A 27,975-nucleotide genomic window follows, 5' to 3' on the forward strand; every position below is an offset into this window, starting at 1 on the left:
CGTAGCCAAGGGCGAAGGGGACATGCGCGTGAAGGTGATTCACAGAGACGTCGGCCAGGGTGACGCGGGTCCCTCGGCACGCAGAAATCTAAAGGAAGACCGTCCCGTAAACCCCACCGCCTCTGTCTGGATGAACTCCTGTCGTCTTTCAAGCTTTTATTTTATAGTTTGGACAAAGGCGAGAGCGATTCTGAGTAATAGTTCCATAATGAGCGTGTGGCTACCATACGGGTGACAAGACCTCACGTCTGCAGCAATGACGCCCGGCAATGTCGCCCGTCCTCCGATGGCGGGCCGCGGGCACCAGGGGCCCCGTGCAGGAGGCAGGGGGGCCGGGGCCGGGGGCACAGGGCCAGGGGGCGGCCACCCGGGAGGCGGCCCGCTACACGTGCTCCTTGTCGAACTCGCACAGGAAGTGCATGGTGACATGGCAGGCCACGTCGTTCCAGCCGCCCGAGGCCACCATCTCCACGCAGTCCTCCTCGTCGTAGGCGTTGTTGGGCTCGCCGCTGCGCCACTTGTTGAAGGTCTGCATGGGGGAGCGGTCCGAGTACACGAACGTGCCCTCCCTGTCCAGGTCGTTGATGCCGATGAAGACGCGGGCCAGGCCGGCCTGCGCGATGTAGGCGGCCATCAGGCCGTTGGCGGCCTCGTCCTTGGGCATGCCCAGCGTGCCCCCGCGGCCCTGGCAGGACAGCTGCGCGTCCACGTACCTCTTCTCCTCCTTCACCAGCAGGTAGATCTTACTGTCCGTCTCGCGCACGCCGGCCACAGCTGCGGGGGGGGGCAGTGCTGGAAAGTGAGCACTCGCGTTTCCGTACGCACACTCGGTGCACGGCACACGCGCCAGACACACGGACCGCGGTCTCGGGGCGGGGAGGGGGCGGGGAGACGCAGGGAACGTACCATTTTTTATGAACTTCAGCTCGGTGGTCAGCTGGGTGACCTGGTTATCCATCTCCCCGATGGCCTTCCTCAGCTGGCTGCACTCGCACGGGATGCCTGCGGGGACGCGGCCCTGGCGTTAGCGGGTCACCGCCCCCCGCCCCCCGCCCAGGCAGAAAGCTTATTGGGCAAGTGGACCCCGCGGGCCTTCTGGGCTGCAGATCCCGGGCTCCACCCTGAGGGCAAGGACGAGCCGTGGAGCCACTACAGGGCAGCGCAGTTCCAAACTAGGGCTCTGGTTGGGGGAAGGAAGAGGGGACGTGCAGGGGGACAGGCTGGAGGGTGGCGCGGGGCCGTGACCCTGCAGCCGCAGAGAAGTGGGACCCTCCGAGGATGGTGGGGGCCCCAGGGCCTGAGGGCTCATCGCACGGCACGGCTGGCCGTGCCAGCTCAGGTCGGGGTGCTGGCCCTTCAGGGGGCCCCGAGCCACCTCCCGTGAGGAGCGCTGCTCGTAAGGGCCTCTTCAGACCCCCATCCCCGTCCGCACTGCAGCAGGGGACCCGGCCACGGCCAGCCTGTCGCCTCCCCCAGGACCGAGCTGGGCGGCCCCCCGAGAGTCCGCGTGCAGGACCCTCCTCTCCCCGCAGAGCCCCTGGCGCAGGGTCCAGCCGCACTTCCGGCCTGACCACCCCCCTTGGACGACGGGGCCCGCCTTCCAGAGTCTCAGCCCCCGTCCGTCACCCGGCGTCCAGGTCGCCCTCGCTTCCCACGCCCAGATCCGGTTCCCGCTCGGTGTCCCAAACCACGCTCGGGCCCGGGGCTGGTGCTGCGGCAGGAGTTCATCGGAGACCCGGGCCGACCACGCTCCCCACCAGTGGCCAGGCTTTCGGGGTTGGGCTCTGCAGGACAAGTGCAGGGCTGGTCCCCCGTGTCCCCGAGCCTCCTGGGTGGCCCCAAAGGCCTCCTGGCCTCCTCCCCGCGGGACCGGCCGTGTCCAGAGGCGGCCACAGAGGTGCTGCGCCCGGCCCGGGACGGCTCGGCCGGGTGGACGCCCACCAGCCTTCCTCCTCCCTCGGCAGCACCGTCCGAGCCCTTCAGACAAGGGCTTTTTACTCAGAAACCTCTTTTCCCCCATATCCAAGCTCCAAGCTTTCTCAAGGCCTATTCTCTGAACATCACAATCGGGATGAATGACAGCAAGTGGAGACGCCGTATGAGAGAGAGAGAGAGAGAGAGAGACAGAGGCTGATTCAGCAAGTGGACGCCTGAGCGTCTCGCAGACACGGGGTGTGGGGGGGGCGGTCAGGACCAGCCCCTGGGAGGCCTGTTAGGCTCCAGGGCTCCCCACCCCGAGGCCTGACAGCAAGCCCCGAGCGAGGGGCTGGTGGCAGGGACGGGACACAGGACAGCTGTGCCGATGGAGGACAGCACGGACGGTGAGGACCAGTGTGGGACGAGGCAAGACAATGGGCAGCGGGGAACAGAGCGGGACGGTGGTCAGCGGGGGACCTGCCTGCCGGGCGCAGAGGGCGACACACACATGGGGCCGCGGGGCATGGTGGGCACGCACCAGGCAGGGGCCGGGCAGGGCCGGGCTGGGGGCCAGCAGGGTGGGGGAGGCGCGGGGGAGCAGAGGCAGCAGAAGCCCACGGGGAGGGGGCCCCTAAGCCCAGACCGCTGCGGTCTTAGTCCGTGACTCGCACCGACTTCTCCAGTGCGATTTCCCCCACGTCTTGGTTACTCGAAATAATGCGCCATGAACCCGGGGGCACAGACGCTGTTGGAGTCACTGTTGTTTCCCTTGGATATATTCCCGGGAGCGGGGTCGCTGGGCCACATGTAGCTCCATTCTCAACTTGCTGGGGACCCTCTGCACTGTCCCCAGAGCACTGCGGCAGCTTGCCCTCCCTCCAGCAGGGCACGAGGGCTCCCCTTCCCCGCCTCCTCGCCGACACCTGTCCTTTGATAACGGCCAATCCACCCGGTGTGACGTGACCTCTCACTGTGATACCGATCTGCATCCCCCTGACGGACTAGACGTGTTCAGCGTCCTGTCAGGCACCTGTTGGCCTTTCGTACCTCTTCCTTAGAAAAATGTCTATTCGGGTACTTTGCCCAAGTTTTATTTTTTTATTTTTTATTTTTTTAGGATTTCATTTATTTATTCGTGAAAGACACAGAGAGAGAGGCAGAGACACAGGCAGAGGGAGAAGCAGGCTCCACGCGGGGAGCCCGATGCGGGACTCGATCCCGGGACCCTGGGGTCACACCCTGAGCCCAAGGCAGACGCTCAATGGCTGAGTGCCCCAGGCGTCCCTGCTCATGTTTTAATTAGGTTGTTTGGTTATTGAATTGCATGAGCTCTTTATATGTTTTGGATCTTCACCCCTTAACAAACGTGCACTTTGCGAATCTTTTTTCACTTTCTTGGTAGTTTCCTTTGCTCTGCAGAAGCTTTTGGTTGGAGGTGGTCCCACTTGGCTTACTTTTCATTTTGTGACTTAATACGTGAGGTGTCCTATCCAAGCACTCGTGACCAAGGCCCGCATCAGGGAGTTTCATCCTGGTGTGTTCCTCCGGGAGTTCCATGGGTTCGGGTCCTGCATTTGAGTCTTTAGTCCATTTCTAATTAATTTTTGCGAGCAGTGTACGATAGGGATCCCGTTCAATTCTTTTCCGTGTAACTGTCTTATCTGCCCAGCGCCGCTTATGGAAGAGATCGTCGTCTCTCCGTGGAGTCTTCTTGGCCCCCTTATCAAGTGTTAATCGACCGTGTATGCCTGGGTTTATTTCTGGGCTCTCGGTTCTGCTCCATTCGTCTGTGTGACTGTTTTTATGCCAGTGCCCCGCTGGTTCGATTACTGTAGTTTTATGGGATAGCCTGAAGTCCCAGAGTGTGATGCCTCCCACTTGGCGCTTCTTCAACTAACTCTTTTTTTTTTGCACATTATAAGCTTCGCAAGCAATGGAAGCCCCTCAAGACTTGCTATAGAAGGAAGAAAAACCAGCCAACCAGCGTGCGCGTCCATCCATGGATGAATGGGTTGATGAGCTGTGACATATGTACACAGCGGAGACTATTCAGCTCTAAACAATTAGGAAACCCTGTCATTGGGATGTTGTTGTTTTCTTTTAAGATTTTACTTATTCATTTGAGAGAGAGAGAGAGAGCATGAGCGAGGGAAGGGGCAGAAGGAGAAGGAGAAACAGGCTCCCCGCTGAGCAGTGAGCCCAACTCGGGACTCGATCCCAGGACCCTGGGATCACGACCTGAGCCGAGGCAGGCGCTTCACCGGCTGAGCCCCCCAGGCGCCCTGGGAAACCCCATCACTGGTGACATGGATGCACCCTGCAGGCCTATAGCTGGGTGAGACGAGTCAGGAGGAGAAGGACAGACTGCAGGACCTCACTTCCATGTGTACTGGGGGACGGGAGCCAGCGGAAGGGTCCCCGGTGTGGGGTAAACGCCCATCAGGGATGTGACGCACGTGAGCCCCGTAGCTGACACTGCGTGACACACTGGGCAGCTGGGAGGATGGCAAGTCCTCTGAGTCCTCGCGCAAGGATAATCTGTTATTTCCTTTTCTTTCTTGTCCTTTTACTGTTTCTAGATATGAGATGGGTGTCAGCCGAACCTATGGTGAGGATCATTTCACAGTATCAGTGCATCAAGCCGTCGTGCTGTGCGCCTTAATCCTTTACGGGAATGTATGTCCGTTATCTCTCAATAAAACAAAGAAAATGCAGAGACGCCTGGGGGGCTCAGGGGTTGAGCATCTGCCTTCAGCTCAGATCGTGACCCCAGGGTCCTGGGATCGAGTCCCACATCGGGCTCCCTGCATGGAGCCTGCTTCTCCCTCTGCCTGTCTCTGCCTCAATCTGTGTCTCTCATGAATAAATAAATAAAATCTAAAAAATAAAGAAAAAGAAAGAGAGAGAGAGAGAAAGAGAGAAAGAAAGAAAGAAAGAAAGAAAGAAAGAAAGAAAGAAAGAAAGAAAGAAAGAAAGAAAGAAAGGAAAAAGAAAGAAAGAAAATGCAACTTTTAATACATTTTTAAAAACCTTGGACCCTCTATATCATACCTGGTTCTCCATTAGGGCCAGGGGGTCCTATGTCACCAGAATCTCCTTTTTCACCTGAAAAAAAAAAGAGAGCAAGGTCAGACCAAGGTCAAGCAGAGGTGGGCACATCACATGAGGTCAGAATTGCCAAGATTCACGGTGTTATTTCTTCCACGTGTAATGTCCCAGGGTTCCCCACAGACCCTCCCTCTGCTGTGAATACGGGGAGGTGTGCTCTACAGATAATTAATTCTTCAGGCTCTGTTGATGTGACGTGGAGCATATGCTCATCACGAGATGAGAGACATTACCAGACGGTCCTCCTTGAAGTCGATTCTGAAAAGTCCCGGTTGTGTCATAGAACAATCTGTAGCTATCATGTCACAAACCCTGAGTCAGTGACAACTAAATCTGACTCCAGTGCTCGCCCCCCGTCACGGCAGGGGAACAGAGAAGGCGGGATGCTGGCTGTGGGAGGGCCTGGGGACCATCGGGGCTGCCCGGCCTGAGACGCGGCCTCCTGGGGACAGGACACGCCCCGCGCCCCCCCCCCCCACCCTGCCGCCCAGCTTCGAAAACAAAGGGGTTGGACGCAGTCGTGCCAACAACGCTGTCCGGCTCCTGTAAAGTCAGACGACAAATCCATCAGCGGCACATGAGTACTCCTGCCGTGTGATCTTTGTCCTCCCTGAGACAGCCCGGACGTCCCCGCTGGCGTGGGACGGGGAAGGAGCAGCGCCTCCCCCGCTCTGGATTCACATTGTATCCCGTCCGCGTGGAGAGGCAGAGGGCGTCGGTCCCGTCCACACGAGCCTGTGACTCCCTCGCCAGCATCGGGGCTTGAACGTGACCCGAAGGTCAGCCGACGAGGGCCCGGGAAGCTGAGCGCGTGAGCTAAGCCAACGAGGGGCTTGTCGGCACGCTGTCCCTCGGCGAGACGCTGGCCTTCACCCCGAGCACGTGTCGCGTACGAAAAGCACACACGTCTCTACTTGGGCGCCAGCAGGCGCTGAGTTCTCACCGACAGCTAAGAGGTGGCAACGACCCAAATCCCCAGAGGCAGATGCGTGGCCCAAGGACACGTGGTGTAGCCACGATTCAGCCTCAGGAAGGAAGGAAACGAACCGTGAACACGTGATGCCAAGTGGACTAAGTCAGACATCGGTGCTTCCCATGGAACAGGCAAACCCGTGGAGAGGCGGGAATCGGATGAGAGGGGGCACGGCGGAGGGAGGGGCCCGGAGACCCTGCTCCACCAGGACTCGGTCCCTCCTCGGGGAATGAGGCGTCCCGGAGACGGTGGTGCTGGCTGTACGTCACTGCAGGTGTGCTAATGCCCTGCCTTGTGCACTCGGAGATAGTTAAAGTGGCCGCTTTCATGTGATGAGTATGTCACCACCATTTGTCAAAGCCTTTGTGCAGCACACCTGTCCCTCTTTGCACCCTGCAGGTCTAGGTGCTCTTTCCCTGGTGCGCTGTCCCAGCAGCTGCTCCCCACGGCTTTGCCAGGAGACACGCGGAGCTGGCCCGTCTCCATCACGCTCCTGGCCGAGGCCCCGCTCCTGCCAGGGACGGGCTGCAGCTACGGGGAGGTGCGTGGCCACCAGTCAGGACAAACCGCTCCAACCCACTCACAGCTCACAGCCCCGGCAGAACCCTGGTACGGGCATGGAGCAGCCCACACCGCACCCCTCCCTGCCCCAGGTGCTCGGCAGCCGACCCCGCCCCCCAGCCTTGGCCTCCTCATTAGCACCCCCAGGAGAGGTGGGGAGGCCTCCACGGGACCACTCATTGCGAGACTCCAGCACAGGACGCACCAGGGGCTCAGAGAGCATCTGCTCCCCGGGTGGCTCGGAGCATCCTCGTCCTCCCGGGCCTGGGCCTCCTGACCTGCCCACCCCTGCAGGGCTGTGCCATCAGACAAGGCCGCGAGAGGGACCCACGCACCCGCGGGCATCACTACAGGGCTGCTCTCACGCTGGCTGTTGCCTTCCTAGGCCCCGTTCTCACGGAGAGCCACCCCACAGTCTCAAGAAGTCACCAAAGCTGGAGGTGGGCAGTGTTTCTGGAGCACGGCCCTCCCGTCACCCAAACAGGGCTCAGCGCTTCGTTCTCCACCCGGGTGCCCTGTGAATCCTCTGGGACTGGGAGCGCTCGCCCCACCCCGGGGGACGCACACCCCGCAGGTAACTCTGACCGATCCCAAATGCAAACCCTGGGACCGAACGTACCGTGCGCAAGGCACACAGAAATAAACAGGCACAGCCCCCAGGCGGGACGGCCAACCTGCAACCATTCGAGGGCGCCCGCGCCGTCCGCCTGGGAGGGAATGGGGCAAGAAGGGCGTCGCAAGTACCTTTAGAACCAATGGGACCAATTTTTCCATGGCGACCCACACTGCCCTTCTGTCCTTTGTCACCCATGTCTCCTGTAGAAAACAACAAGATCAAAGTTGGTTGGTGCACAGGTAATTCAGAACACCTCCTGCTCCACATGACCCACACGCACACACGCACACGAGAGGAGACGGAGATGCACAGTTCTCGTCTTCGTCTCTTCCAGGTCACGCGAGTGATGGGCCCCGGGTGGTTCTTGCTGATAGAGTTTCTGGAGGAAGGCACACCTCAGGAAGGCACACCTCCCCCGGGAAGTCACACGCGCTGCGGAACGAGCACCAGCCTCGACCACAGCCACGGCCCCTCCTGCTCGGCAGCTACATCGGTGCAGGGAGGTTGTCTGGCCTCCGTCCCGGCCCCAGGCCACATGGAGCAGGCCACAGTCCCGCCGACTGGCCCATGGGCTGCCCTCGGGAGCTGGAGGTGCACGGGTGGCTCCCGTCCCCGGGAAGAAGCGTGACAGAGGAGGGCCCGGGGAATGCTTCGTGACCCCCAGCAGGGCCTGGTTGCCCAGCACCCGTCAGAGCCTTCTGCGCAGCACAGAGGGTGGCCACCCCGCGCTGCCCCGAGCCCCTCCCACGGTCGCATCACCACAGGCTGGCCCAGGGACCCGTCCACGCGCCGTGAGCCCACAGGACTGGCCAATGCACGGCGACCAAGATGGGCAGGTGTCGCCCATTCATGGGACAAATGGCACCAGCAGAGGGGATTTTCTCGACATGAAGGTTTTATCCCACAATGTTCTTAAACACCTGGCATCCGCCCCCGCCCGTTGACGGTGGTCCCCGCAGACCGCAAACCGAGCCAGCAAATCCCAAGCAAATACACGCAGAACCCTCATGGTAAAGGGAACATGCAATCAGATTTAATTTAATGACCTTAAACTGAATAAAACTAAAAGCAATTTGGTGCAAGCAGCTATGCAGGACAGAGGTGACGGGAAGGACTTTACGCTGCGTCCGGGCCAGGCTCAGCCCCGCTGACACCTGCTCACGCCTTAACGCTGGGGCCGGCCCTGCCGGGAGCTCTTGAATTGGCGATGTTGGCTACATCAGGGATGGACAGAGATGAGGGGACAGGGCACAGGCTTTGGGACCAGCCCCGGCTGACAGGGAAACACCCCCGTGACACACAAACCGCTGGCCTCACAGTACCTTATCCACAAAGCACAGTCGCATCCATTGTCCTACTTGGTCACAGACGTGACCCGCTGCACAGACAAGGCCCCGCAGGCCTGGGTGGCCTGTCAGGGTCAAGCGCCCAGTGTATGGCAGGACCAGGACGGAGCCATGACCTGCTGCTCTGAGGCCCAGCGCCCCTCTCCAGGCGCCATGGTAGGTGGGGACGACAAGGAGACCGAGGCCAGATGGCCCAGCCGCAACAGAGGCGCCTCAGGCCGCAGACCCTGTGGACGGCGTGGTGGGTGTGGTGCCGGGGACGTGGGGGGATCGGGCACCCGTAACAGGTGTGAGAAGTGTCGTAACAAGAGAGGCGCCGCGGGGAAGCCCTGGCGAGGGGCCCAGGACCCAGCTGGGGGTGGGGGAAGGCGACCTGGGGGCTGACGCACAAACAGCCAGGTCGGGAGTTAGGAGAGAGACAAGACGGGGTTCAGGCTGGACACGCACCTGGTAACAAGAGGGGCTGGAAGGGGGCGAGGACACGTGGCCGGGGAAGCAGGGGGGCTGCAGGTGCACTGCAGCCGTGTCGGGGGTGGGGAACGTAGGGCTTGAAGTAAAGCCTCGTCTGGGAAGGGGTTGGCAGCGGCGATGGTGGGGAGGCGCCGGGCACGCAGGGGCGGGGGAGGGGACCAGGAAGCGGGCGTTCCCGTGGGGACCCCCAGCAGGAGGGTCCAGCAGGGCCCCAGGCCAGCAGGGAGGGGGTAACTGAAAACACAGGCAGTCTGGAGGTCACCCTGCAGAAGGTGGGGCGCCCACGGGGTGGGAGCTGCGCCCTGACACCGGTGGGACGTGGCGAGCATGAGGCCCTGGACAGAGCAGGGCCATCGGTTGAGCGCCGCAGAGAAGCCTTGGAACGAGGACAGGCGCAGGCCTCCAGGTACAAGGTCACAGGGACCCCAGGTGGGGTCGGGGGCCCAGTGGAGAGTCGGGGCCGCAGGCAGGGAGCAGCAGGGGGTGGGGGCGGCACCCCAGGGGGAGGGGGTCTGCGTGGGGGCAGCGCTGGGAGCTGGCCGTCCGTGCTCCTCTGTGTCCCTCCTGCCACCAACCCTGAGTCACTGCCAAGGAGCGTGCTCCAGGCTCCCGCCCGGCCCTTCCTGCCCCCGGGGTCCCCGGGACAGGTGCACCCACGTCAAGCCCACGGTGAGCCGCCAGGGCCACCAGAGGGAAACGTAACAGAAGGGTTTCCATCGGGGGTCACCCTGCTCCCGACGGCGTGGCCGTCGCTGCCAAGTGTGGGCATGTGGGGCGACAGGCCAAGGAGTCACTGTCGCGGAGGGACACCAAACACCACCCTGACGCTGTGCTGAAGGAGGAGCAGGGGCTCCGCCGCCAGGCCAGAGGGTTTGGCTGCCCCCAGCCCTGTGCTGTGTCCCCGCCACCGTCTGGAACGTCCCGGGGGCCCTTGCCTCCCACGCAGCCCGCCCGCCCTGCCCCCCAGGGCTGAGGCCCTGACCCCTGCGACGGGAGCGGCAGGTGACCGGGGCTCCACGCAGTCAGGAGGTAGCGGGGACGGGCGCGCCTGCAGGAAGGGAGACACCAGAGCTCACCGCCTCCCATCGTGGGGATGTCGGTCGTGTCCGGCCAGGGCGAGGCCGTCGCCAGAGCCCGAGCAGCAGCAGCCGGATCCCAGACCTCGGCCTCCGACCCGGGACAAACACACGTGCTGTTCCCATGGTCCAGCGTGCAGTGCTCCGCGAAGGCAGCGCGGCCGACCGAGTCACCTCTGTGGTCCCGACCTAGGGCCCTCGGGCCCACACGTGTGGTCAGAGCCCCAGAGGTGAGGACGGTGCTCCCGCTCAGCCTCTTGCAAAGAGCATCCTGCAGCAAAACTCTCCGCACCTGCGCCCTTCCGAGGCCGCGGGGCCACTGTCCTCCCTAAGCTCCTTGCTCCCAACCCTCCTGGGCCATCTCTGCATCGCCCACCCCACGCCAACGCCGATTCACGGGTGTTGCTGTGCCCGTGGCCCTTCCTCCCCCCCCCTCCGGTGGGTACTGAGCCCTGCACCTGCCTTGGGAGAAGCGTGGGGCCCGGGCCTCCTGGGGAAAACCCGAGGCCTCACGGGGCAGGTGTTGCAGGTGGTCCCTGAGCCCCCACCGGGCTCCCGCCGTGCCAGCACCCTGCTCTCAGTGGGCCCCGGGCACCAGGAGGGTAAACCTCCGCGTGTAAGCAGCCCCGTATTCATCCGGCGGCCCGAGGGGACACTTGCCACCCCACGAGAGCCGGGAAGTCAGAGCGGCCAAGCGGCCCACCTGAGCCACGCAGCGCGCTGGTAAGGCTGCCCTTCGGTGGCTCAGGGTGTGGGCCCCGCTGTCAGGCCGCTGGGAGCCCGGCCCCAGTCCTTCACCCGGGCACCCGGGACACCTTACCGCCGCTCTGAGCCCCGGCATCGTCATCGGGGAGGTGGCACCAGAGCGGTGTCCAGCGCCCGTGTCACCGAGCGCCTGGTAGCGTCCGCTTCACCCGGACTGAGGCCTCTGTCGGCGTCCAGGGCTCCAAACCCCAGAGCCGGGCTGACCACTTGTGGGAACACCAACGCCCCCCGGGCTGTGCCGTGGCTCAGGGCCCTCGGCCAATGGGGAGCAGGGCAGCCACCAGCGGCCTTCGCCAGCCCTTTGCCTTCGCCAGCGGCCCCTCTCCCCCTAGACAGTGGCCTCTTCCACTGGGCCCCCCCAGGCCCTGAGGCACCAGAGGACCTGCTCGTGCCACATGCCCAACGGCCTTACGGGAGCACCAGCGTGGGGAGGGGCCGGGCACTGGGGCCAGCGGGCCTGGAGGGGGTCAGAGACCCCAGCCCGCCGCGCACACGCTCCCACCCCAGGGCAGAGCCGCTACCCGAGCAGGCTGGGAAGAGCTGCCGTTCGCTGGTGCTGGGCAGAGAGCACACTGACACATGCATGCACGCACATGCGTGCTCACGCCATACATGCTAACACACATGCATCTATAAACCCTTCATGAAAAATTGCTGGGGAAGCTGTGATTTTTCACAGGCCCCTGCGTGAACACACACGTGTGTGCAAACATACCTGCACCTGTTCAAACACATGTACACACACACAACTACACACAAGTAGACACACACACCCCTTATGCTCGTTCATGTGCACACAGGCCACCTGAGGTTGTACAGCTGGTGAGCACCAGCTGGGTGTGAGCCCAGACCACCAGGGCACCCAGGAGGCCCCCCAGCACCCCTCACGCTCGCCCCCTGCCAGCACCCCTGCACACTGACCTATTGCTCCCAGTAGGAACATTGTACCTCTTGGGTGTGTTGGGGAAGGAGAGGTGAGAACCATTAAAATCCGCTGAGACAGTCAACACATTCTCTGCAGCAATCCCAGGTGGTTTGCGCGGCCGACCTCTTTTCACCCACAGACATTTCTTGGGAAGCAGCCCGTGGGTAGAAAAGGATCGTGGTTATAAACCCAGAGGCTCCCAGAGGAGCGCGATTAGAACAAGGGCTCTACTGCCGCCTTCCTGCTCCCAGGAAGGTTTTCTTGCTCCCCCAAATGACAAGAAGCTTTTTGCAAAAAGCAAATAAATGTCCCTCCCTTGGTTGTAGGAAATGATTGGAAATGCAGCAGAGACACTTAGATCCCGTCCCCTCGAGTTTGAAGAGCTCCATGCAGAGCTCCCCAGGGAGCTGGGGCTGATGCAAGGCCCCTTCCTCCTCCCGTCCCACTAATGAGAGGTGTGCGAGAGCCGTCTGTCCTCTAGACACACACGAGGAACGAAAGAACGGGAGCAGCTCGCAGCAGGCACGTAATTCTTATTAATTTTAATGAAGATCTCACGCAGTCCTTTGAAGTGGAGACGGGGCAAATAGAGCACTCAGAATTCAGCTTCCCCAGCGATTTTTCATGAAGGGTAACGGCACGGTGCAGAGCCCAGAAAGCCTGTCCCTGACGTAGGGTCACCCTCCACCTCCACCTGCCAGAAGAGTCCCCAGCTCCTCAGACAGGTGGCCCAGGCGCCTCCCTAATCCTGTCTTAGCAGCGCATCTGGGAATGAGGAGCCTTGAAAACCGTGGTGACACAGGTCGCAGGCCGTGTCAGCAAGGCCAGCTCTGTACTGTTGCCACAAAGCTGTGCACACTAGGCATGGGGGAAGTCTTCTCCTTTCAATAAAGGACACGGGACAGCAGGAGGTTTCTGCAGACCCTTCAGCCTGCCTCTGTTATTTCAGAAAACGCATCCATCAGCTTGCCGGCACTTTCTTTTGTTTGAGTTTCCCCGCAGGGGGCTGCTCCGAGTGCTGGCCTGAGATCCCCCAACGTGCGGCAAGTCAGCCAAGGAGCCATCCCTCCTGCAGCCCAGCCCCACTTGGATGCAGCTGCATTTGGGGGAAGCTAAGAGGAGCAGAGCAGCCGCGGGGGAGGGCGTGCAGGTGCAGTTGTAGGTGCAGCCACAGGGAAGGGCGTGCAGGTATAGGTGCAGCTGCGGGGCAGGGAGTGCAGGGGGCAGGTGTAAGTGCAGCCGCGGGGGAGGGAGTGCAGGGGCAGGTGTAAGTGCAGCTGCAGGGGAGGGTGTGCAGGTGCAGGTGCAGCCGCGGGGCAGGGCGTGCAGGTACAGGTGCAGCCGCCGGGGGAGGGAGTGCAGGGGCAGGTATAGGTGCAGCCGTAGGGGAGGGTGTGTCGGTGCAGGCAGTGCAGCCGCGGGGGAGGGCATGCAGCTGCAGGTGTAGGTGCAGCCACGGGGCAGGGCGTGCAGGTGCAGGTGTAGGTGTAGCCTTGGGGGACAGCATGCAGATGCTCAGGACCCACCCGCAGCACACGCCCCAGGGCAGCATCACGAACAGCACCTCCAGGGCAGCTGCCGACCGATGCCCGCCTCTCAGCCACCCTCCGAACCCAAGCTGCATTTCAAGGAGTGCCCAGCGGGTTCCCGCGTGCACTAGTTTGAGAAGCATCGGCGAAGCTAAGCCTCATGGTCAGCAGACTGCAGACAGCCCAGCTCGGCGTGGCCGGAGCCTTGGCCGCAGACCTGTCCTCTACCACCCGGGGCGGGGACACGTGTACGCACCCCAGGACCCTCAGCACGATGGGCAGGGTCACCAGAGATCTGAAGATAGTCAAAGATACTGAATTTCAAGATATTTTTCAATTGCTCAAGGACCTCCCATGTCCCACATCTCACATGAGGCCCTGGAGTCACCAAGACGGAAGTGAGTGGTCCCCACTCACTGCCCCACTGGCCATGACCTTGCATGGAGCCCAGTGAATAAAGAAACAGGCCTGGGTGCCCACCACATACCTGTCGGGAGTTGCCATAAAGGGCCAGTCACTAGTCGGGCCACCCCCCAGGGTCCCAGGAGAGCTGTCCCTCGACCCTCAGTGTCAGGGACAGTTCATGAGTCTAAGCAGTTGATGTGCTTTCCGGGATGGATTCAGAGTCCCGTGGTCTTCTTGCCCTGCAAAGCCCTAAGAGTAGGTGTCAGGGCAGGGGGGTCCGTGATGCCCGCAAGCCCCCAGGACCTGCTCTGCCTGCATGTGATCCCCACACGTACACTTGCACTGCTTCACGAGGAAAATAATACGCTTAAGAACCACTGGTGTGAGTGGCTGCGTCTTCCTCTGGCACTGCTGTGAGGGCTCCAGCTACCTTTGCAGGTCACCCCACCACATGCACAGAGCCTCACAGCATGAATCGCATTTGAATAACCTCACTTATACATACATCTAATATGTTTTCTTGCCCAAAATTTTCTACCTTAGCTGGAACATAACATGTTGTCTTTTAAACAGAGCATGAAAAATAAAAAAGAATGGGGAGAAGGGGAGGGAGAGCAATTAGCTGTGGAGGCAAAGGGTGAGGGACGTGCCCACTGGAAGCCAACAGCAAGGTGGGGTGCCAGGAGGAAGCACCGCCCCCACCCCCAGTGAGAGCCCCTGGGACCCAGAGAACAGGATGAGACCCAGAGAACAGGGCGCCCTGGGCCAGCTCCCACCTGGGGTCTGGGTGAGCAGTGGGCAGTAGGCAGGGAGCTAGTGGATCACAAGGGACCGTCCCCACGTCCAGCAGCCCATAAAGGAGGAGCTGTCCCACTGGGAGGAGCAGCAGGCCCCGTATCAGCAGCTCCTACTGCCTCTTGCCTGCCCTGGAGGTGAGTTTGTCCAAGATGTGAAGGAAGGACTGAGGGAGAGGCAGGATTTGGGACCACAGATCCATCCAGAGGGGAGGAAGCCCTGCTCTGGGGCATTTATGCAAAATGACTCATAGACACCCAAGGAAGGGCCCCACCCTGCAGTGATGAACAGAGAGAAGGGTTGGGCATCACCCAGAGAACGTGCCAGAAGGACAGGAGGCTCAGGGGGTGTTGCTAGAACTCACACAACTCAAATGAAATGAAAAATGTGGGGTTGGAAGAAGCTGAGGACAGGACACCACATGTGATCATTTTTGCGGCTGTCAGTCGAGACGCCGGAGGGAGGCTCTGGGCCCCCCGACAGCCACCGTGACGCTGTGCCCAAGTGGGAGCACCCCTGCCCGCGGCCCAGGCCCGGGAGGGGAAGCACACCCTGGTTGGCACAGATGACAACCGAGGAAAGCTTCAGAGCAGAGTCGTGGGTGCGAAGCGAGTGCTGGTATCGGGGCAACCAGGCGTCTGCAAGACCCCTGCCTCCCCTCCCCAGTGAGTCTGCGGGGCCTGTGATCCTGCCCTACTGTGCACCTGGGAGCCCAGCAGGCCCCACCTTGCCCAGCCGCTGCTGCCTGAACAGGTGCAGTGACATGTGTTGGGGCCCCCCCGCCAGCCGTGGCTGCCACCCCGCCCTCAGTTCTCCCCACAGACGGGCGTGCGTCCCAGGAGCCATCAGCAGGGAGAGGACAGGCACCCAGCATCACCGTGGTGGGGGGGGAGGCAGGGTGTCCCACGGCAGGAAGGTCCTTGATGGGACACTAGACACAGAGGAGGGGTCCCCCCCACCCCCGCCCCGCAGGACAAACCAGAGTGTGGAAAAGCCCACAGAGACCAAGGCCGGTGAGCAAATCTGAAAACAGAGCAGTCCCGAAGTATCTGCAGGGCGTTCCTCACACTGACTTCCACGCCAGCCAGAGAAGAAACAGGAGCTATAGTCTTCCAACAATTCCATAAAGAATATCACTGGTAGGAACAACCATCGCAAAATAAAGCTGACCCGGGCTGAAACAGGGGCCCAGCGGGGTCCGCGGAGGCCACGGGAGCTGAGGCCATCCTTCCTGGGAGCTTTCCTGCCGGGGGACAGGGGGGTGACACTTCCGAGGTGGCCCACAGCTCTGCACAGCCAGCGGGACCCCGAGCGCAGCATCAGCATGTGGGGCGTCCGTGCCTCCGGTAATAAATACGTGCTGACATCGAAAATTAGCACAGGCCCTTGCCGAGAATACCAAAAACACAGGAGTGAGACAGAAAAATTTACATGCCTATAATCCTACAGCCCAGAAATACCTACTACTAATATTTTGGTTTCTCTTCCATCCTTTCTCTGTGTCTTTTTGTAAATATTTTAATGAGTCACGTGTCTGTTCTTGTATCCCGTTTTATCCTCTTCCATGTGTCACGCTATGGCCGATCTTCTTAAAAATCACCCAAAAAAGGATACTTCCTACATTTCTGCATAACTGCTTCCACTACTCAGTCATCCAAACACACGCGCTTGGGTTGCCGTGTTCTCCGTAATCTGCACTTTGCGAAACCCCAAACCAAAGCTGCTCATTCGTCAGTGGCGGTGCCAGAGCCCTGACGGCCCCAACGCTCGCTGACGCGGGGCCTGGCATGTCCAGGGAGTCGCACCGGGTGACCCGGTGGCTGCTGGCCTGGGGCTGCGAACAGCAGGGGCCAGGCCGATCTCTCACACCCTAGCCCCACGGAAGCCCCCACACTAGAACAGGCCCTCGGCGCTGGGATTTTAAGTTACTAGTGGATATTGGGCATCCACTTATCTTTTTTTTTTTAAGATCTATTTATTTATTTATTCATGATAGACAGAGAGAGAGAGAGAGAGAGAGAGAGAGGCAGAGACACAGGAGGAGGGAGGAGCAGGCTCCATGCCAGGAGCCCAACGTGGGACTCGATCCTGGGACCCAGGATCATGCCCTGGGCCAAAGGCAGGCACTCAACTGCTGAGCCACCCAGGGATCCCCTTGGGCATCCATTTAAAGTGACTTCACAGCATGAAAAACAGTTACATTGAAATTTGACATTAAATTTAAGAAATAAGATGCAAATTTATGTGAACAATACAATTAGAACAAAGTGGGGGGGAAAGGGCACCAAAAAGGAAATATACTAAAATAAGTGGCAATATCTGGATGATTTTATTGTGGATGATTTTCTCACCACTTCAGGTCTATATAATCTTTCTATCACAAGCATATGTCGGAAAAATTTGAAGCAAGGCAGTTGCTTAATGAAGGTAGGACTTTACTGCCACTTGCTTGCTGAGCTCAAACATCGCTACTTTGAAAAAACACCAATGAAATATGATCATGAAATGAATTTGTGACTGTCTGGAGTAGGGGGGCTATCTGCTTCCTGACTGCAAAGTATAAAATCACCCACACAAAAGAGTAGAGGAACATCCCTTTTACCGTTGTGCAAATTTCATAATTAGTTCAGTAATAAAATAAGACAACATATCACAGCACTTCCCACTTTCATAAGAAGGATAATAATAAAATAGAAACTGCAAGCACTAATTAGTTCTGAGATACTTTTACTTATCCCAACCCAAGGACTTTGTGAAGCAGTTCCAGCACCGCGGATGGGAAGACGGGCCCCACGGAGTAAGCAGACCCCAGAGCCCGCCCCGCCGGCCCCGGTCAGCCCTTCCCTGAGTCAGCTTGGCTGGCTTCTGCCCAACAGCCACTACCTCGTTGTTTCTTGCAGGGGCCCCAGGAGCAGAGCTCCCGCCTCACTCCCTCCTGCATTTGCTCAGCACACGGATGGAGAGTGTTCCTGAAAACACGGGAAGATTGTTTTTAGTGGGAAGTACACGGACCAATGTAAGAATGTATGTGCAGATAACCTTTGTAAAGTTCCTAATTCCACTTCTGGCAACTTAACTAAGGAACTATTCAGAGACACGCACAGAAAATACAAGTACGAAACTATCTTACATATCAAGAAGGAAAAGAACCCATAAGGATTTTTTTAAGATAGAAAAAGACAACCAAAAAAGAAAGAGTAGGAGGAGGAGGAAGAGAAAAGGAGGAGGAAGAGGAGGAGGAGGAGGAGGAGGAGGAGATGGAAGAGGAGGAGGTGGTGGAGGAGGAGGTGGAGCTGGTGGAGGAGGAGGAAGAGGAGGTGGTGGAGGAGGAGGTGGAGCTGGTGGAGGAGGAGGAAGAGGAGGTGGTGGAGGAGGAGGAAGAGGAGGTGGAGGAGGTGGAGGAGATGGTAAAGGAGGAGGTGGTGGAGGAGGAGGAGGAGGTGGAGGAGGTGGAGGAGATGGTAGAGGAGAAGATGGAAGAGGAGGAGGTGATGGAGGAGGAGTTGGAGGTTGTGGAGGAGGAGGTGGAAGTGGTAGAGGAGGAGGAGGAGGAGGTGGTGGAGGAGGAGGAGGAGGTGGTAGAGGAGGAGGAGGTGGTGGAGGAGGAGGAGGAGGTGGTAGAGGAGGAGGAGGAGGTGGAGGAGGTGGAGGAGATGGTAGAGGAGAAGATGGAAGAGGAGGAGGTGATGGAGGAGGAGTTGGAGGTTGTGGAGGAGGAGGTGGAAGTGGTAGAGGAGGAGGAGGAGGAGGTGGTGGAGGAGGAAGAGGAGGTGGTAGAGGAGGAGGAGGAGGTGGTGGAGGAGATGGTGGAGGAGGAGGTGGTGGAGGAGATGGTGGAGGAGGAGGTGGTAGAGGAGGAGGAGGAGGTGGTGGAGGAGTAGGTGGTGGAGGAGGAGGAGGAGGTGGTGGAGGAGATGGTAGAGGTAGACGTCGCTCGGACGTCAGAGGAGAAGGTCCGTACATTGGAGCTCCAAGAGGTGACAAAACAGCACGTGGGCCTGGATGTCTACGCTCCGTGGCCTCTCCGTGCGCTGTCACAGTGACTGGACACTGGAGACTCGCTCTCGGGCCTTAGGGGTGGGCCGGGGCCAGTTGGAGGGCGGCGGTGTGACGAGGGGCGCAGAGCGCGGACGCTGACCGAGCGCCTCGACGTCCACTGCGCGGCCCCGTGGCCTGTACAGCCTCTTTCCGTGGGACCCCGCGCCCCCAGGCAGACGGAGAAATGCGCTTTTATGGGGAAGGAAATGGATTCGGCGCTTAGGGTCTGGGACCACAGGTGTCCCCAGCACCGTGTCACCCCACACCCCACCGACTCCACCCACCTGGTCCTTTGCACGCCTCCTCGTCTGCTTGCACACCTGCTTATCTATCTATACGCCTCTGTCACTGCTTGCACGCCTCAACTGCTCGCACACCCCCATCAATTTTTGCACGTCTCCATCACTGCGCGCCCGCCTCCTCAACTGCTTGCACACGCCCACGACGTCAGGCACACCTCCAACACTGTTTGCACCTCTCCATAATTGCGCCACCCCTCCAGACTATCTTGCACACCCTCTCAATTGCACGTATAGGTAACGCTCACAAGTGACCCCCGTGCTGCAGGTGAGGCTGCAGAGGGTCTGGGCCGGTTTGCATGCACGTGACCACCCCGCTACGTGCCGCTCCCAGGACGTGCGGGGCTTCCTGGAGGGCGAGGCGCCCTCTCTGCGCCCTGGCTCACGACACGGTGTCAGATTCCTCTCGGATCCCCGCACCCCCCCTCCCCTGTGGACCTGCGGGAGCCGGAGCACCAGCTGTGCCTCTTGGGCAGATGGCGGAGGGTCTGAGAAGAGCCGGGTGGCGGGGCCGAGGGGCCGAGGGGCGGCAGGTACCTTTCTCTCCCGTGGGGCCGACTCTTCCAGGCCGTCCGGGCGCGCCTTTGTCTCCCTTCTCTCCGGCATCCCCTGTGGAAGAAGTCAGCGCGTTTAGGAGCTCCTCTGAGCCCGGATCCAGTGCGATGTGTGGAGGAGCCGCAGCAGGCCAGCCGGGCCCGAGACCTCCTGTCTCCTCCTGACCGCTCCCGACCCCAGGCGCTTCCGGCCCTCTTCCCACCTCCATCACCGAGGGCTCCGGGGCTTCCTGCCCAAATCTGCATTGGGACTCACCCCTCCAGGGACGAGGTGCCCCTCCAGTGATCCCTCTGGGCTAGCTTGCCCGCTGGCGCCCCTGCCTGCCCTGCTGCCCCTCCGCCCTCACGGCAGCATGAGGAGAGCAGGGGTCTCGGGGATGCCCCACGGCCAGGTGTCCCCCTGGCCTCCTGCCCTGCATCTGGCTGATGCACCTGGGGGGTATTAACAGGTGCTCACATCGGCATCCCCTGGTCCCTGCAGCACGCGCCACCCGCCCCCCACCTGCAGCACACGGAGCCACCGGACTCGGGTTCGCTGCCAGGTGTGTCCTCTCAGCCGAGCTGCACGCTCCCCAGGCTTTATGGCGCAGCCACCTGCTATTCCCAGCCTGTCGCTTATCTCATTCAGAACTGAAACGGGGACTCGCGCTGCTTGTCTCCTGATAGCCCACACCTGGCACGCCACACCCCGACCTGATGGCTTCCCCGGGGATGAGTCCCTCCTGCGACTTTCCCAGTTCTGGCCGACACACCGATTGTCCCGGACGGCAAGCCCTGGGCATGGCAGTCACTCCGCCTCCCTCATCAGCGAAGCCTCCGCCCGGCTCTGTGACATGCGAGGGGCCCAGTCCCTGTCCCGCCCGTCTTCTGTCCCAGGCAGACCGCCCTGGGGCTCGTGCAGCTCTGGGGACCGTCCTCACTCGGCTCACGTGGGACCAATGTTTGCACAACGTGGAGACACCGCAGAAGCAGGGCAGGGTGTGGCGGGGGCAGAGCCGGGAGGCCGGAGGGCAGACACCAAGGTCCCCCCACCCTCCCCGTCCCCACAACTCGAACCCACACCAGAGCCGTCTTCCTAAAACACAGATCTGAGTACGTTACGTCCCTTCTCAAAACCACCAACAGGCGGAAAGTGGTTACAAATGACGCCCCGTCCTGAAAGCCGTCCTCCGTGGGTCTCCTCCTGGAGCCCAGGTGTTCACGGCCACCTCCTCACCTGAGTCTCCAGGTTGCTCCTCCTGGGCCCCTCGCCGCTGACTCTTGTCTCCAGTGACCAGGACCTTTTCCCCATCACAGGGCTCGTCTGCCTCCCCGCCGGGCCGCCCCCCGCCCGGTACGGGCAGCGCTGCCAACATCTAGGAACTTCAGCTCCCTGCGATCCTCCCCAGGCGCTCACACTTGGTGAGGCCTTCGCCGGCATTGCAGATCCCCCAGTGAGATTCCCAGAACTGATGGTGGGGCCGATGGAGGGGACAGTCCATAGAAACTTAAGTAAACAAAGTGAAAAGGCAAAGTGAGTGCCAACAAAACCTAGAAGACCGGGCTGGCGAGTCGCTGTCACCTTCGGGCCACCGCCCTGAAGGCTCCATCCGGCCTCCCGTCGGAGGGTGGGCTGACACGTGCTTAGCGCACATTCGTGGCCCTTAAATCTCTGGGTACTTCACCTTTCTTGAAAAAGGAAGTTATTACAACAGCAATGCTTGGAGACACGTGGATAGACCAGCGAGAAACACGAACAGAGTGAGCTCGCCACGCACCCCTCCTCTCCCTGAGGCAGGAAACAGGAAAACTACACCCTTAAAAACAGGACTTTCTAGGACTGTGACCTCACATGGCTTTTATCTCTCTCAGATCATCAGAAAATCCCTCAAACACCGTGCTCTGCTCCCCAAGATTCTGCTTCACGGACGATCGGTCGTACTGGCCCGCGTGTCTCGGCCAGTCCTGGGGGGCAGGCGCCCGGAGCTCCGCCGTGGTCCCCGTGGCGGGAGCGTCCAGAGAGCCTCCCTAGCGCCTGGGTGGTGTAAACGCCCCAGCCCCGAGGATGGGGTGCCCTGGGTCCTGGAAGACACCACGTGGGTGTTACTGGAAGGAACTTGGGCGGGTCCCTCGCTGTTCACACCCACACCCGGGGGTGGGGGGCAGCGCGGGAGACCACAGGAGCCGTTGGGGGCAGGGTGCCTCCCGGGCCCGCTGTCTCCTAGTGAGCTGGGCCTCCTCCTTGGGGCCGAGCCCTACATGTGCTTCTCAAGCACAAAGCTGCCTTCGAGCGCTGGTCGTAGCGGGCAGGGCCCGAGGGGGCTGTTGGCCGGGTCTCCGGGGACCTGCAGAGCGGTGGCCCTGCTGCAAGGACCCAGGACCATATCGCCATAAGCCTCTCCCCCAGGACTTACACAGGTTCTGTACTGTCTGTGCAGGGAGCCCGATGTCCTCTCCCACGCCCTCCCCTTTACCAGGTGTTGATTTGGGACCGATTAGCCGTACACAGTTGGAAGGGACGAGGCATTTCTCTAGCGGGAGGGGCTAACATCCCACGAGTCCCGCTCATTCCCCCTCACTGACACACGGCCCTCTCCTCCCTCAAGGAAGCGAAGGACCCGTGGCCGGCGTTCACCCCTTGCGGCCTCCCTGCCGATCACGTGAAGACCCATGGCACAAAGCTTTCTGCCTGGATGGCATCTGGGCTCATTCTCGACCCAACAGGGAAGACACACGTCAGGTACTTGGTGCAGGTACTTGAATGTCTTTGCGGCCAGTTGAGGCAGGGCCATGGATGCTCCTGGCTCTCTGGCACCTGCGTCCACAGCGGACGTCACCCCATAGAGGAGAGGAAGCAGCAAAGTCATGCGCCAAGGAGAAGGTCCCCGGAGGCGTGTGTTAGTCAGGTCGCCTTGCTCCTGGGCCAGGAGGAGACCCCCGGTCCTCGCCCCCACCCCACACACACAGAATGGGATGTGGTGAGGTGACGGGCGGGCTAATGACATCACCCCACAACGTGTCTGTGAATTTAACGTTTACCTTGAACACACGCAACTTTTACTTGTCAACTATACCTCAGCCAAGCTGGAGAGAACAACAAGACACCAGATTGAAAGGACTTCAGGAAGCTTCTCGGGGCGCCTGGTGGCTCAGTCAGTTGAACGTCCGACTCTTGGTTTCTACTCAGGTCATGATCTCTGGCCTGAGCCCTGCATCGGGCTCCACCCTCAGCACGGAGTCTGCTTGGGACTCTCTCCCTCTCTCTGCTCCTCCCCCTACCATGCTCCTTCTCACTCTCTCTCTCTCAAATACATAAATAAACCTTAAAAAAAAAAAAAAAAGGAAGTTTCACAACTGGAATTGTCCCACGGGTGTGGACAGACTACGGCCATCCAGACTAGGGGACAATACTGCTGATTTTTTTCACCACGGGGTCTGGAATGCACCCCTGCAGCCCCGAGACATCCCACGTGGCTTCTGCATGACCTGGGGGCCCGTCCTGTTCACTTGCTGGAGGACAATGTCCTACACGGAGCAGGGTTCATAGAGGCCTCATCCTCTTCCAAGAAGCCCACTCCGGCCCGGCTCACTGAGGCCACCTGCCTGTCCGCCCCTGGCTGGAGCCTGCTCTCGCCGACCCCATCCGCCCTCACAAGGGCCTGGTCCCCGGGGATGTCCAGCTCCGTCCTTGGTGGTGGTCATTCTCATCACGGGTCAACGGCCCCTAGATGTAAGTCTGCTTCCTCCAAGGTCTCCTTACAGAGAATGCCGACGGGATTCCCGCAAAAGGCCCATTTGGCAGAGACCGGGCTCTGGGGCCAGGTCCTTGCAGTCGGAGCGGGAAGGGAGGGGCCGCGTTTGGGGGCAGGGGAGGCAATCGGTGTGAGTCCCGAGCAGGACGCCCAAGCTCGCCAGCCCCCCGCGGGGCACCTGCCCTGTCCCTGTCTCAAGGCTTTTTAAATCCCTTTTGAACACGAGGCCCACACTTTGATCTTGACCTGGGCCCCTGGACTTGTGGAGCTGGTCCTGCTTGGGAATCACAAGGTTTGGAATCTCTTGGGTGTGCTGCGGAGAAACCCGGGGAGATGCGGGGTGCTACTTGCCCGCCGGCTGGTGCCCACCCCATGTCTGGTCTGCAGAGCAAGCTCCACCTGGAGGTAAATTATAGGCAAACCAACCAGAGACAGCTTTTGGGTTTTTTTGTTTGTCTGTTTTTTAAAGAAAGAATTAAGAGATCTCAGGAACGAGCGTAGGAGCCCTGGCTTCACAGCTCTGTGACCCAATTTGGCAAACTGCTAAATGTCCTTCTCTGCAAAATGCGCCAGATGAGATCGTCTCATTCTGAAAGTCATTTGAGGTGGCGTGTGCGGTGCTTGGAACAAACGTCAGTGGCCCTTATGGGGTCCCTGTGGGCCGAGGCGCAGACAGCGGCTAGCTTCAGAATTACAGAACCCCTTGGCCAAAGGGGGTGTAGACATTACATAGTGCGGCCTTAATTTTGCAGAAGGGGAAACTGAGGCACGCAACACTCAGACCCCCGAGCTTTCAGCCGCACCAGCACTCGGGCCTCAGACACCCTCGGGAGGCCTGGTCCAGGTTACCTTTGAGTCCCGGGACGAGAATGTGCAGGGAGCAAGCGTCTTCCGCCGTCTGCTGAGGACGTCCCAGTGGAAGCAGCCACAGGAAGGCCAGGCCGATCAGAGCCAGGTCCCTCTTCATCACGAGCACCTGCGGGACAGTGGCTCCTGCACGAAGGAAGGGGACACAGTGGCGGGAGCTCAGAAACCGGGGCCGGGCGCGGGCAGCTGTCGGGGCCTGTCTGTCCCTCGTGGGCCCGCCTTAGCCTCCCCTGCCCAGCCACCACCCTGGGGCCTCCATCCTGACGGCGGCCACCAATCCTCGCCCCTGCTGCCCTGTGGCTGATACTCAGCATGCACGAAGGCCCGCGTGTGGGCCTGTGGAAGCTATGACCCTGCGCCCAGAACAGACGGGAGAGCCGCCCAGCTCCCCAGCACAGGCCGGGCCCCCACGGCCCCGGGAGCCGTGCTCCACGATCGCGTGTCTCCCGCGGCTTCCGAGCAGGACTGTGCGCAGGTGTGTCCGTACAGAACGGTGTGCAGCGTGCTTGGCCTCGAGCTTCCCAAGGCACCGGGTCCGCGTGCCCCCTGCTGAGCCCCACCTGCTTCCCTCAGGGTTACGCTGCGGGGCTCACCCATGTCGCCACGTACAGCCCTGGCTCGTCCATCCTCTGTCATTGAGCACCAGTCCCCAGTGGGAGTGCGACGGGGACAGAGCCAGAAGGCTCAGGAGGACACAGCTGGCCCCGAGTCGCCCCGGGGATGGGTGGCAGCCCCCAGAGACCCAGCACCTGAGACTTTGACGATCAAAGGTCAGCACATCGCTCCCATCTCACAGGTCAGGGGACCAAAGATGAGGGAAACAGCGTTACCCCACTGGTAGGTGGGAAGGTGGGGTCGGGCCTGGGCCCCCTGACGCACCTCACCTCTCCCTTTGGCTCCTGCCAGCCACCGGAGTACCGAGCACCAAGCACCGAGCACCGAGCACTGAGCACCTCCTCACGTCATGAAGGCAGTGGGATTTTACACTGTGTTTGTTCACACTTGATAGAGAAAGGAGCCGCTATTCCCTACCAAACATGGACACGTGGATCTCCTCTCATTCCCGAAACTGCCTCGAGGGCCGGGGTTCTCACTGGAATGGTGGCTGGAGGCTGGACCCGGATGCCGGCACTGGGCCCACCTGCACCTGCACCTGCACCCGCACCAGTGAACCACTCCATGGAGAGGGAAAAGGGATGAGCTTTGGCCCTTTCGACCTTCCCCGGTCGCTGGGCTTTGTGTCCCGTGCTGGCAACTTGCTGTGGAAGCAGGTGACATGTGAGCACACCTGCAGCTGGGAAAGCGCCGGGGGCCCCGCAGGGTGCTGGAATGGGTGGTGAGTTCACACCAGCCACACCTGGAGCATCATGTTCTCCAGCTACGGGTTTTCATGTTCCGTGAGGGCTCTTCATGCCTAAGGCCCATGCGGGACTCCTGGGACTAGTGCCTGGGACCCCGGCTGGTGCGGCTCACGGCCCTGCCATCCACCGGGGTCCTAGAATTCCTAACAGTCTCCGGAGAGCGGAGCGGCCAGGCCTCTCGGCTAGTGTGTTCTAACTGTAGGGAACTTAGCTGCGGCCTGAGAAGCAAACGTTTGGGTTCTTTCCAGAATGTAGCTCTTTACAGTAATGATAATATAATGTAGGTCAATTGTATCGCAGTTTTGGGATGCCTGGGTGGCTCAGAAGTTGAGCATCTGCCTTCAGCTCAGGCCACGACCCCAGGGTCCCGGGATCGAGTTCTGCATCGGACACGCCGCATGGGGCCTGCTTCTCCCTCTGCCTGCGTCTCTGCCTTCCTCTGTGTCTCATGAATAAATAAATAAAATCTTTTTTAAAAATTGCATCTCAGTTTTTAAAAAGTCACAATAAACATTTGATCCACCTACATTTGAGCTCAAGCCTGTGGATTCTTGCTTTTGTGGTATTTGTGGACGCAGATGGGGCTTGGATTTTTTTAAACATCTCTGGTGTCAAAAGCTAACACGGGAGTTTGCAGCTAGAAGGGGTGCGGTGAGGGGCGAGCCCCTCCCTGTGGCCCTGGCCGCTCACCATCCCCACATCTCCTGGTGAGCACAGGCCAGGCCTGGGGGGAGCCCCTGCCTGGAGTCCTGGCTCTTCTCTGTCCTCCAGGGAGAGGAAGTCTGCTTGTAAACGGAGAAGCTACAGCCCCTCCAGGTCCTCTGTAAGAACCCTATCTCCATCTCCCAGCCAGAGACCAGGAGGTTCCCACCCTCCCTCCAGCGCAGGAAGCCAGGGTTTCCCAGGGGAAATTCAGTTTGGAAAAATTAATAGAAGCTCATTGTAAGAATGAAATACTCTCTGTCTCTCAAATAAATAAAATCTTTAAAAAGAGAGAAAGAGAAAATGAAGTAGACAATTAAAAATAATGTGGCTTGAAAAAAATAAAAATAATGTGGCTTGGGGCACCTGGGTGGCTCAGCGGTTGAGCATCTGCCTTCAGCTCAAGTCATGATCCCAGGACCCTGAGTCCCACATTGGGCTCCCTGCAGGGGCGGGGCCTGCTTCTCCCTCTGCCTGTTTCTGCCTCTCTGTCTCTCGTGATTAATAAATAAAATCTTTGAAAGAAAGAAAGAAAGAAAGAAAGAAAGAAAGAAAGAAGAAAGAAAGAAAGAAAGAGGAAGGAAGGAAGGAAGGAAGGAAGGAAGGAAGGAAGGAAGAAAGAAAGAAAGAAAGAAAGAAAGAAAGAAAGAGGAAGGAAGGAAGGAAGGAAGGGAGGGAGGGAGGGAGGGAGGGAGGGAGGGAGGGAGGGAGGGAATGTGGCTTAATTTGCCAAACTTACAATCGTAGGTTTTCATTGAGCACCTGCAGCAGGGCCCAGCACTTAGAGCCGGAGAAGGAGAACCGGAGAGCGGGAGAGCGGGAGAGCCGAGCTGGAAGCCCCAGGGAGCTCCACCAGCGGCCGCCCCCCCCCCTCCCCCCCCCCCCCCCCCCCCCCGCCGCCCACCCAGGTGCTCACTTCCCAGTGACAAGGGCTCTCCCCAGGGTGCACCCGGACGGCGCCCACACAAAGGAGGAAGAGGCCTTTCCCTAGAGCGAGCTTCCCGCAAACTGCCCGTCCTCTCAGGGGGCAGCCAGGTTTCTCAAGCCCGTGGATGAGCTGGACCCGCAGGGAAGGCCCCTGCTCGACTCTGCCAGCAGGGATCGTGTCCCAGCAGATGGGAAGTCCGGTGGGGGCCGCGTGGGGCCTTCCCCGAGGGGGCTTTTAAATTCCTAAGTCCCCTCCCTCGGGCCTGGAGCGAGGGCCAGTTGTGAGCGCCCGCTGGGCTGGGAGGAAGGGACCCATCCACCGGCTCTGGCCTCGGGGCCTGCCGAGCCGCACACGTGGCCCGTCCGCCGCTGAGCCCCACGGAGGTCCGGCCTCGGGTCCCCATCACGCGGTCCACGCGGCCCCACACACAGGTGGCAGGCACAGCCGGCTCCTGCTGCCCGGGGACGAGCCGCACGGCCACCTTCCACACCTTTCACACGGGGGTTCGGGCAAACACTGTGCCCCGTCGGAGCCCTCCCGGGCCGTCGGGTAGCGGGCAGCCCTCACGCCCGGCCTGCGTCAGCCCGGGAAGTTCCCACCCGGAGCTCCTGAACTGATCAGACCTCGGAAGTCTAGTGCCAGGTTCCTTCGGCCGATTGCACCCTCCGGGGAGACCTGAGAACAGACCCCACGTGCGCCCTCCACCTGAGTCCTCGCCCTGGCCACGTCTGGAACCTCCCGGCCCAGCGTATCCCCGCAGACTGACAGGGCCCCCTGCTCCCCGAGGCGGCCAGGGCACCGGCCGAGCATCCCTACCTGCAGCGCACACCAGGTGGAGGGGGCGTCCTGACCGTCGGGGACCCACGGGGACACTGCCTCCTGGAGCCGCATGGCTGCTATTTAGGGAGGCCGCCGAGCCCCACGGGCGGCGAGCGTGGCCTGGGCTGTCAGGCTGCCCAGCGAATCAGCCTGGCGTCTGCTGTGTTATCTGCAAAGCGCTTCCTGTTT

General features: G+C 60.4%; 1 protein-coding gene across 3 annotated transcripts; it reads right to left on the reverse strand.

Annotated features, from left to right (window-relative positions):
• Window positions 1-141: 141 nt before the first annotated feature.
• On the reverse strand, window positions 142-27,913 carry COLEC11 (collectin subfamily member 11). Of its 3 annotated transcripts, XM_026009213.2 has the most exons (7): window positions 27,784-27,873; window positions 23,959-24,102; window positions 19,362-19,433; window positions 7,304-7,375; window positions 4,969-5,022; window positions 907-1,002; window positions 142-774 (listed from the first exon to the last, which is right to left on the reverse strand). In XM_026009213.2, exons 2-7 carry the CDS (start codon window positions 24,074-24,076, stop codon window positions 383-385), a joined length of 804 nt encoding a protein of 267 aa, XP_025864998.1. In that variant the 5' UTR covers window positions 24,077-24,102; window positions 27,784-27,873; the 3' UTR covers window positions 142-382. The 3 variants fall into 3 exon arrangements, with proteins under 3 accessions (XP_025864998.1, XP_072623908.1, XP_072623909.1); XM_072767807.1 differs by lacking the exon at window positions 19,362-19,433 and having other exon boundaries at window positions 27,784-27,913; XM_072767808.1 differs by lacking the exon at window positions 7,304-7,375 and having other exon boundaries at window positions 27,784-27,913.
• Window positions 27,914-27,975: the final 62 nt, after the last annotated feature.

This window comes from Vulpes vulpes, chromosome 8, assembly GCF_048418805.1.
Source record: "Vulpes vulpes isolate BD-2025 chromosome 8, VulVul3, whole genome shotgun sequence".
Taxonomy (NCBI): Eukaryota; Metazoa; Chordata; class Mammalia; order Carnivora; family Canidae; genus Vulpes; species Vulpes vulpes.

Excerpts from the sequence above, each read along its gene's own strand:
- COLEC11 (XM_026009213.2), bottom strand. The coding sequence starts at position 24,076 with ATGAAGAGGGACCTGGCTCTGATCGGCCTGGCCTTCCTGTGGCTGCTT. Across the intron at positions 7,376-19,361 it reads CGGCCCCACGGGAGAGAAAG|GAGACATGGGTGACAAAGGA; the intron begins GTACCTGCCGCC and ends TGTTTTCTACAG. Across the intron at positions 5,023-7,303 it reads TGGTCCCATTGGTTCTAAAG|GTGAAAAAGGAGATTCTGGT; the intron begins GTACTTGCGACG and ends TTTTTTTTTCAG.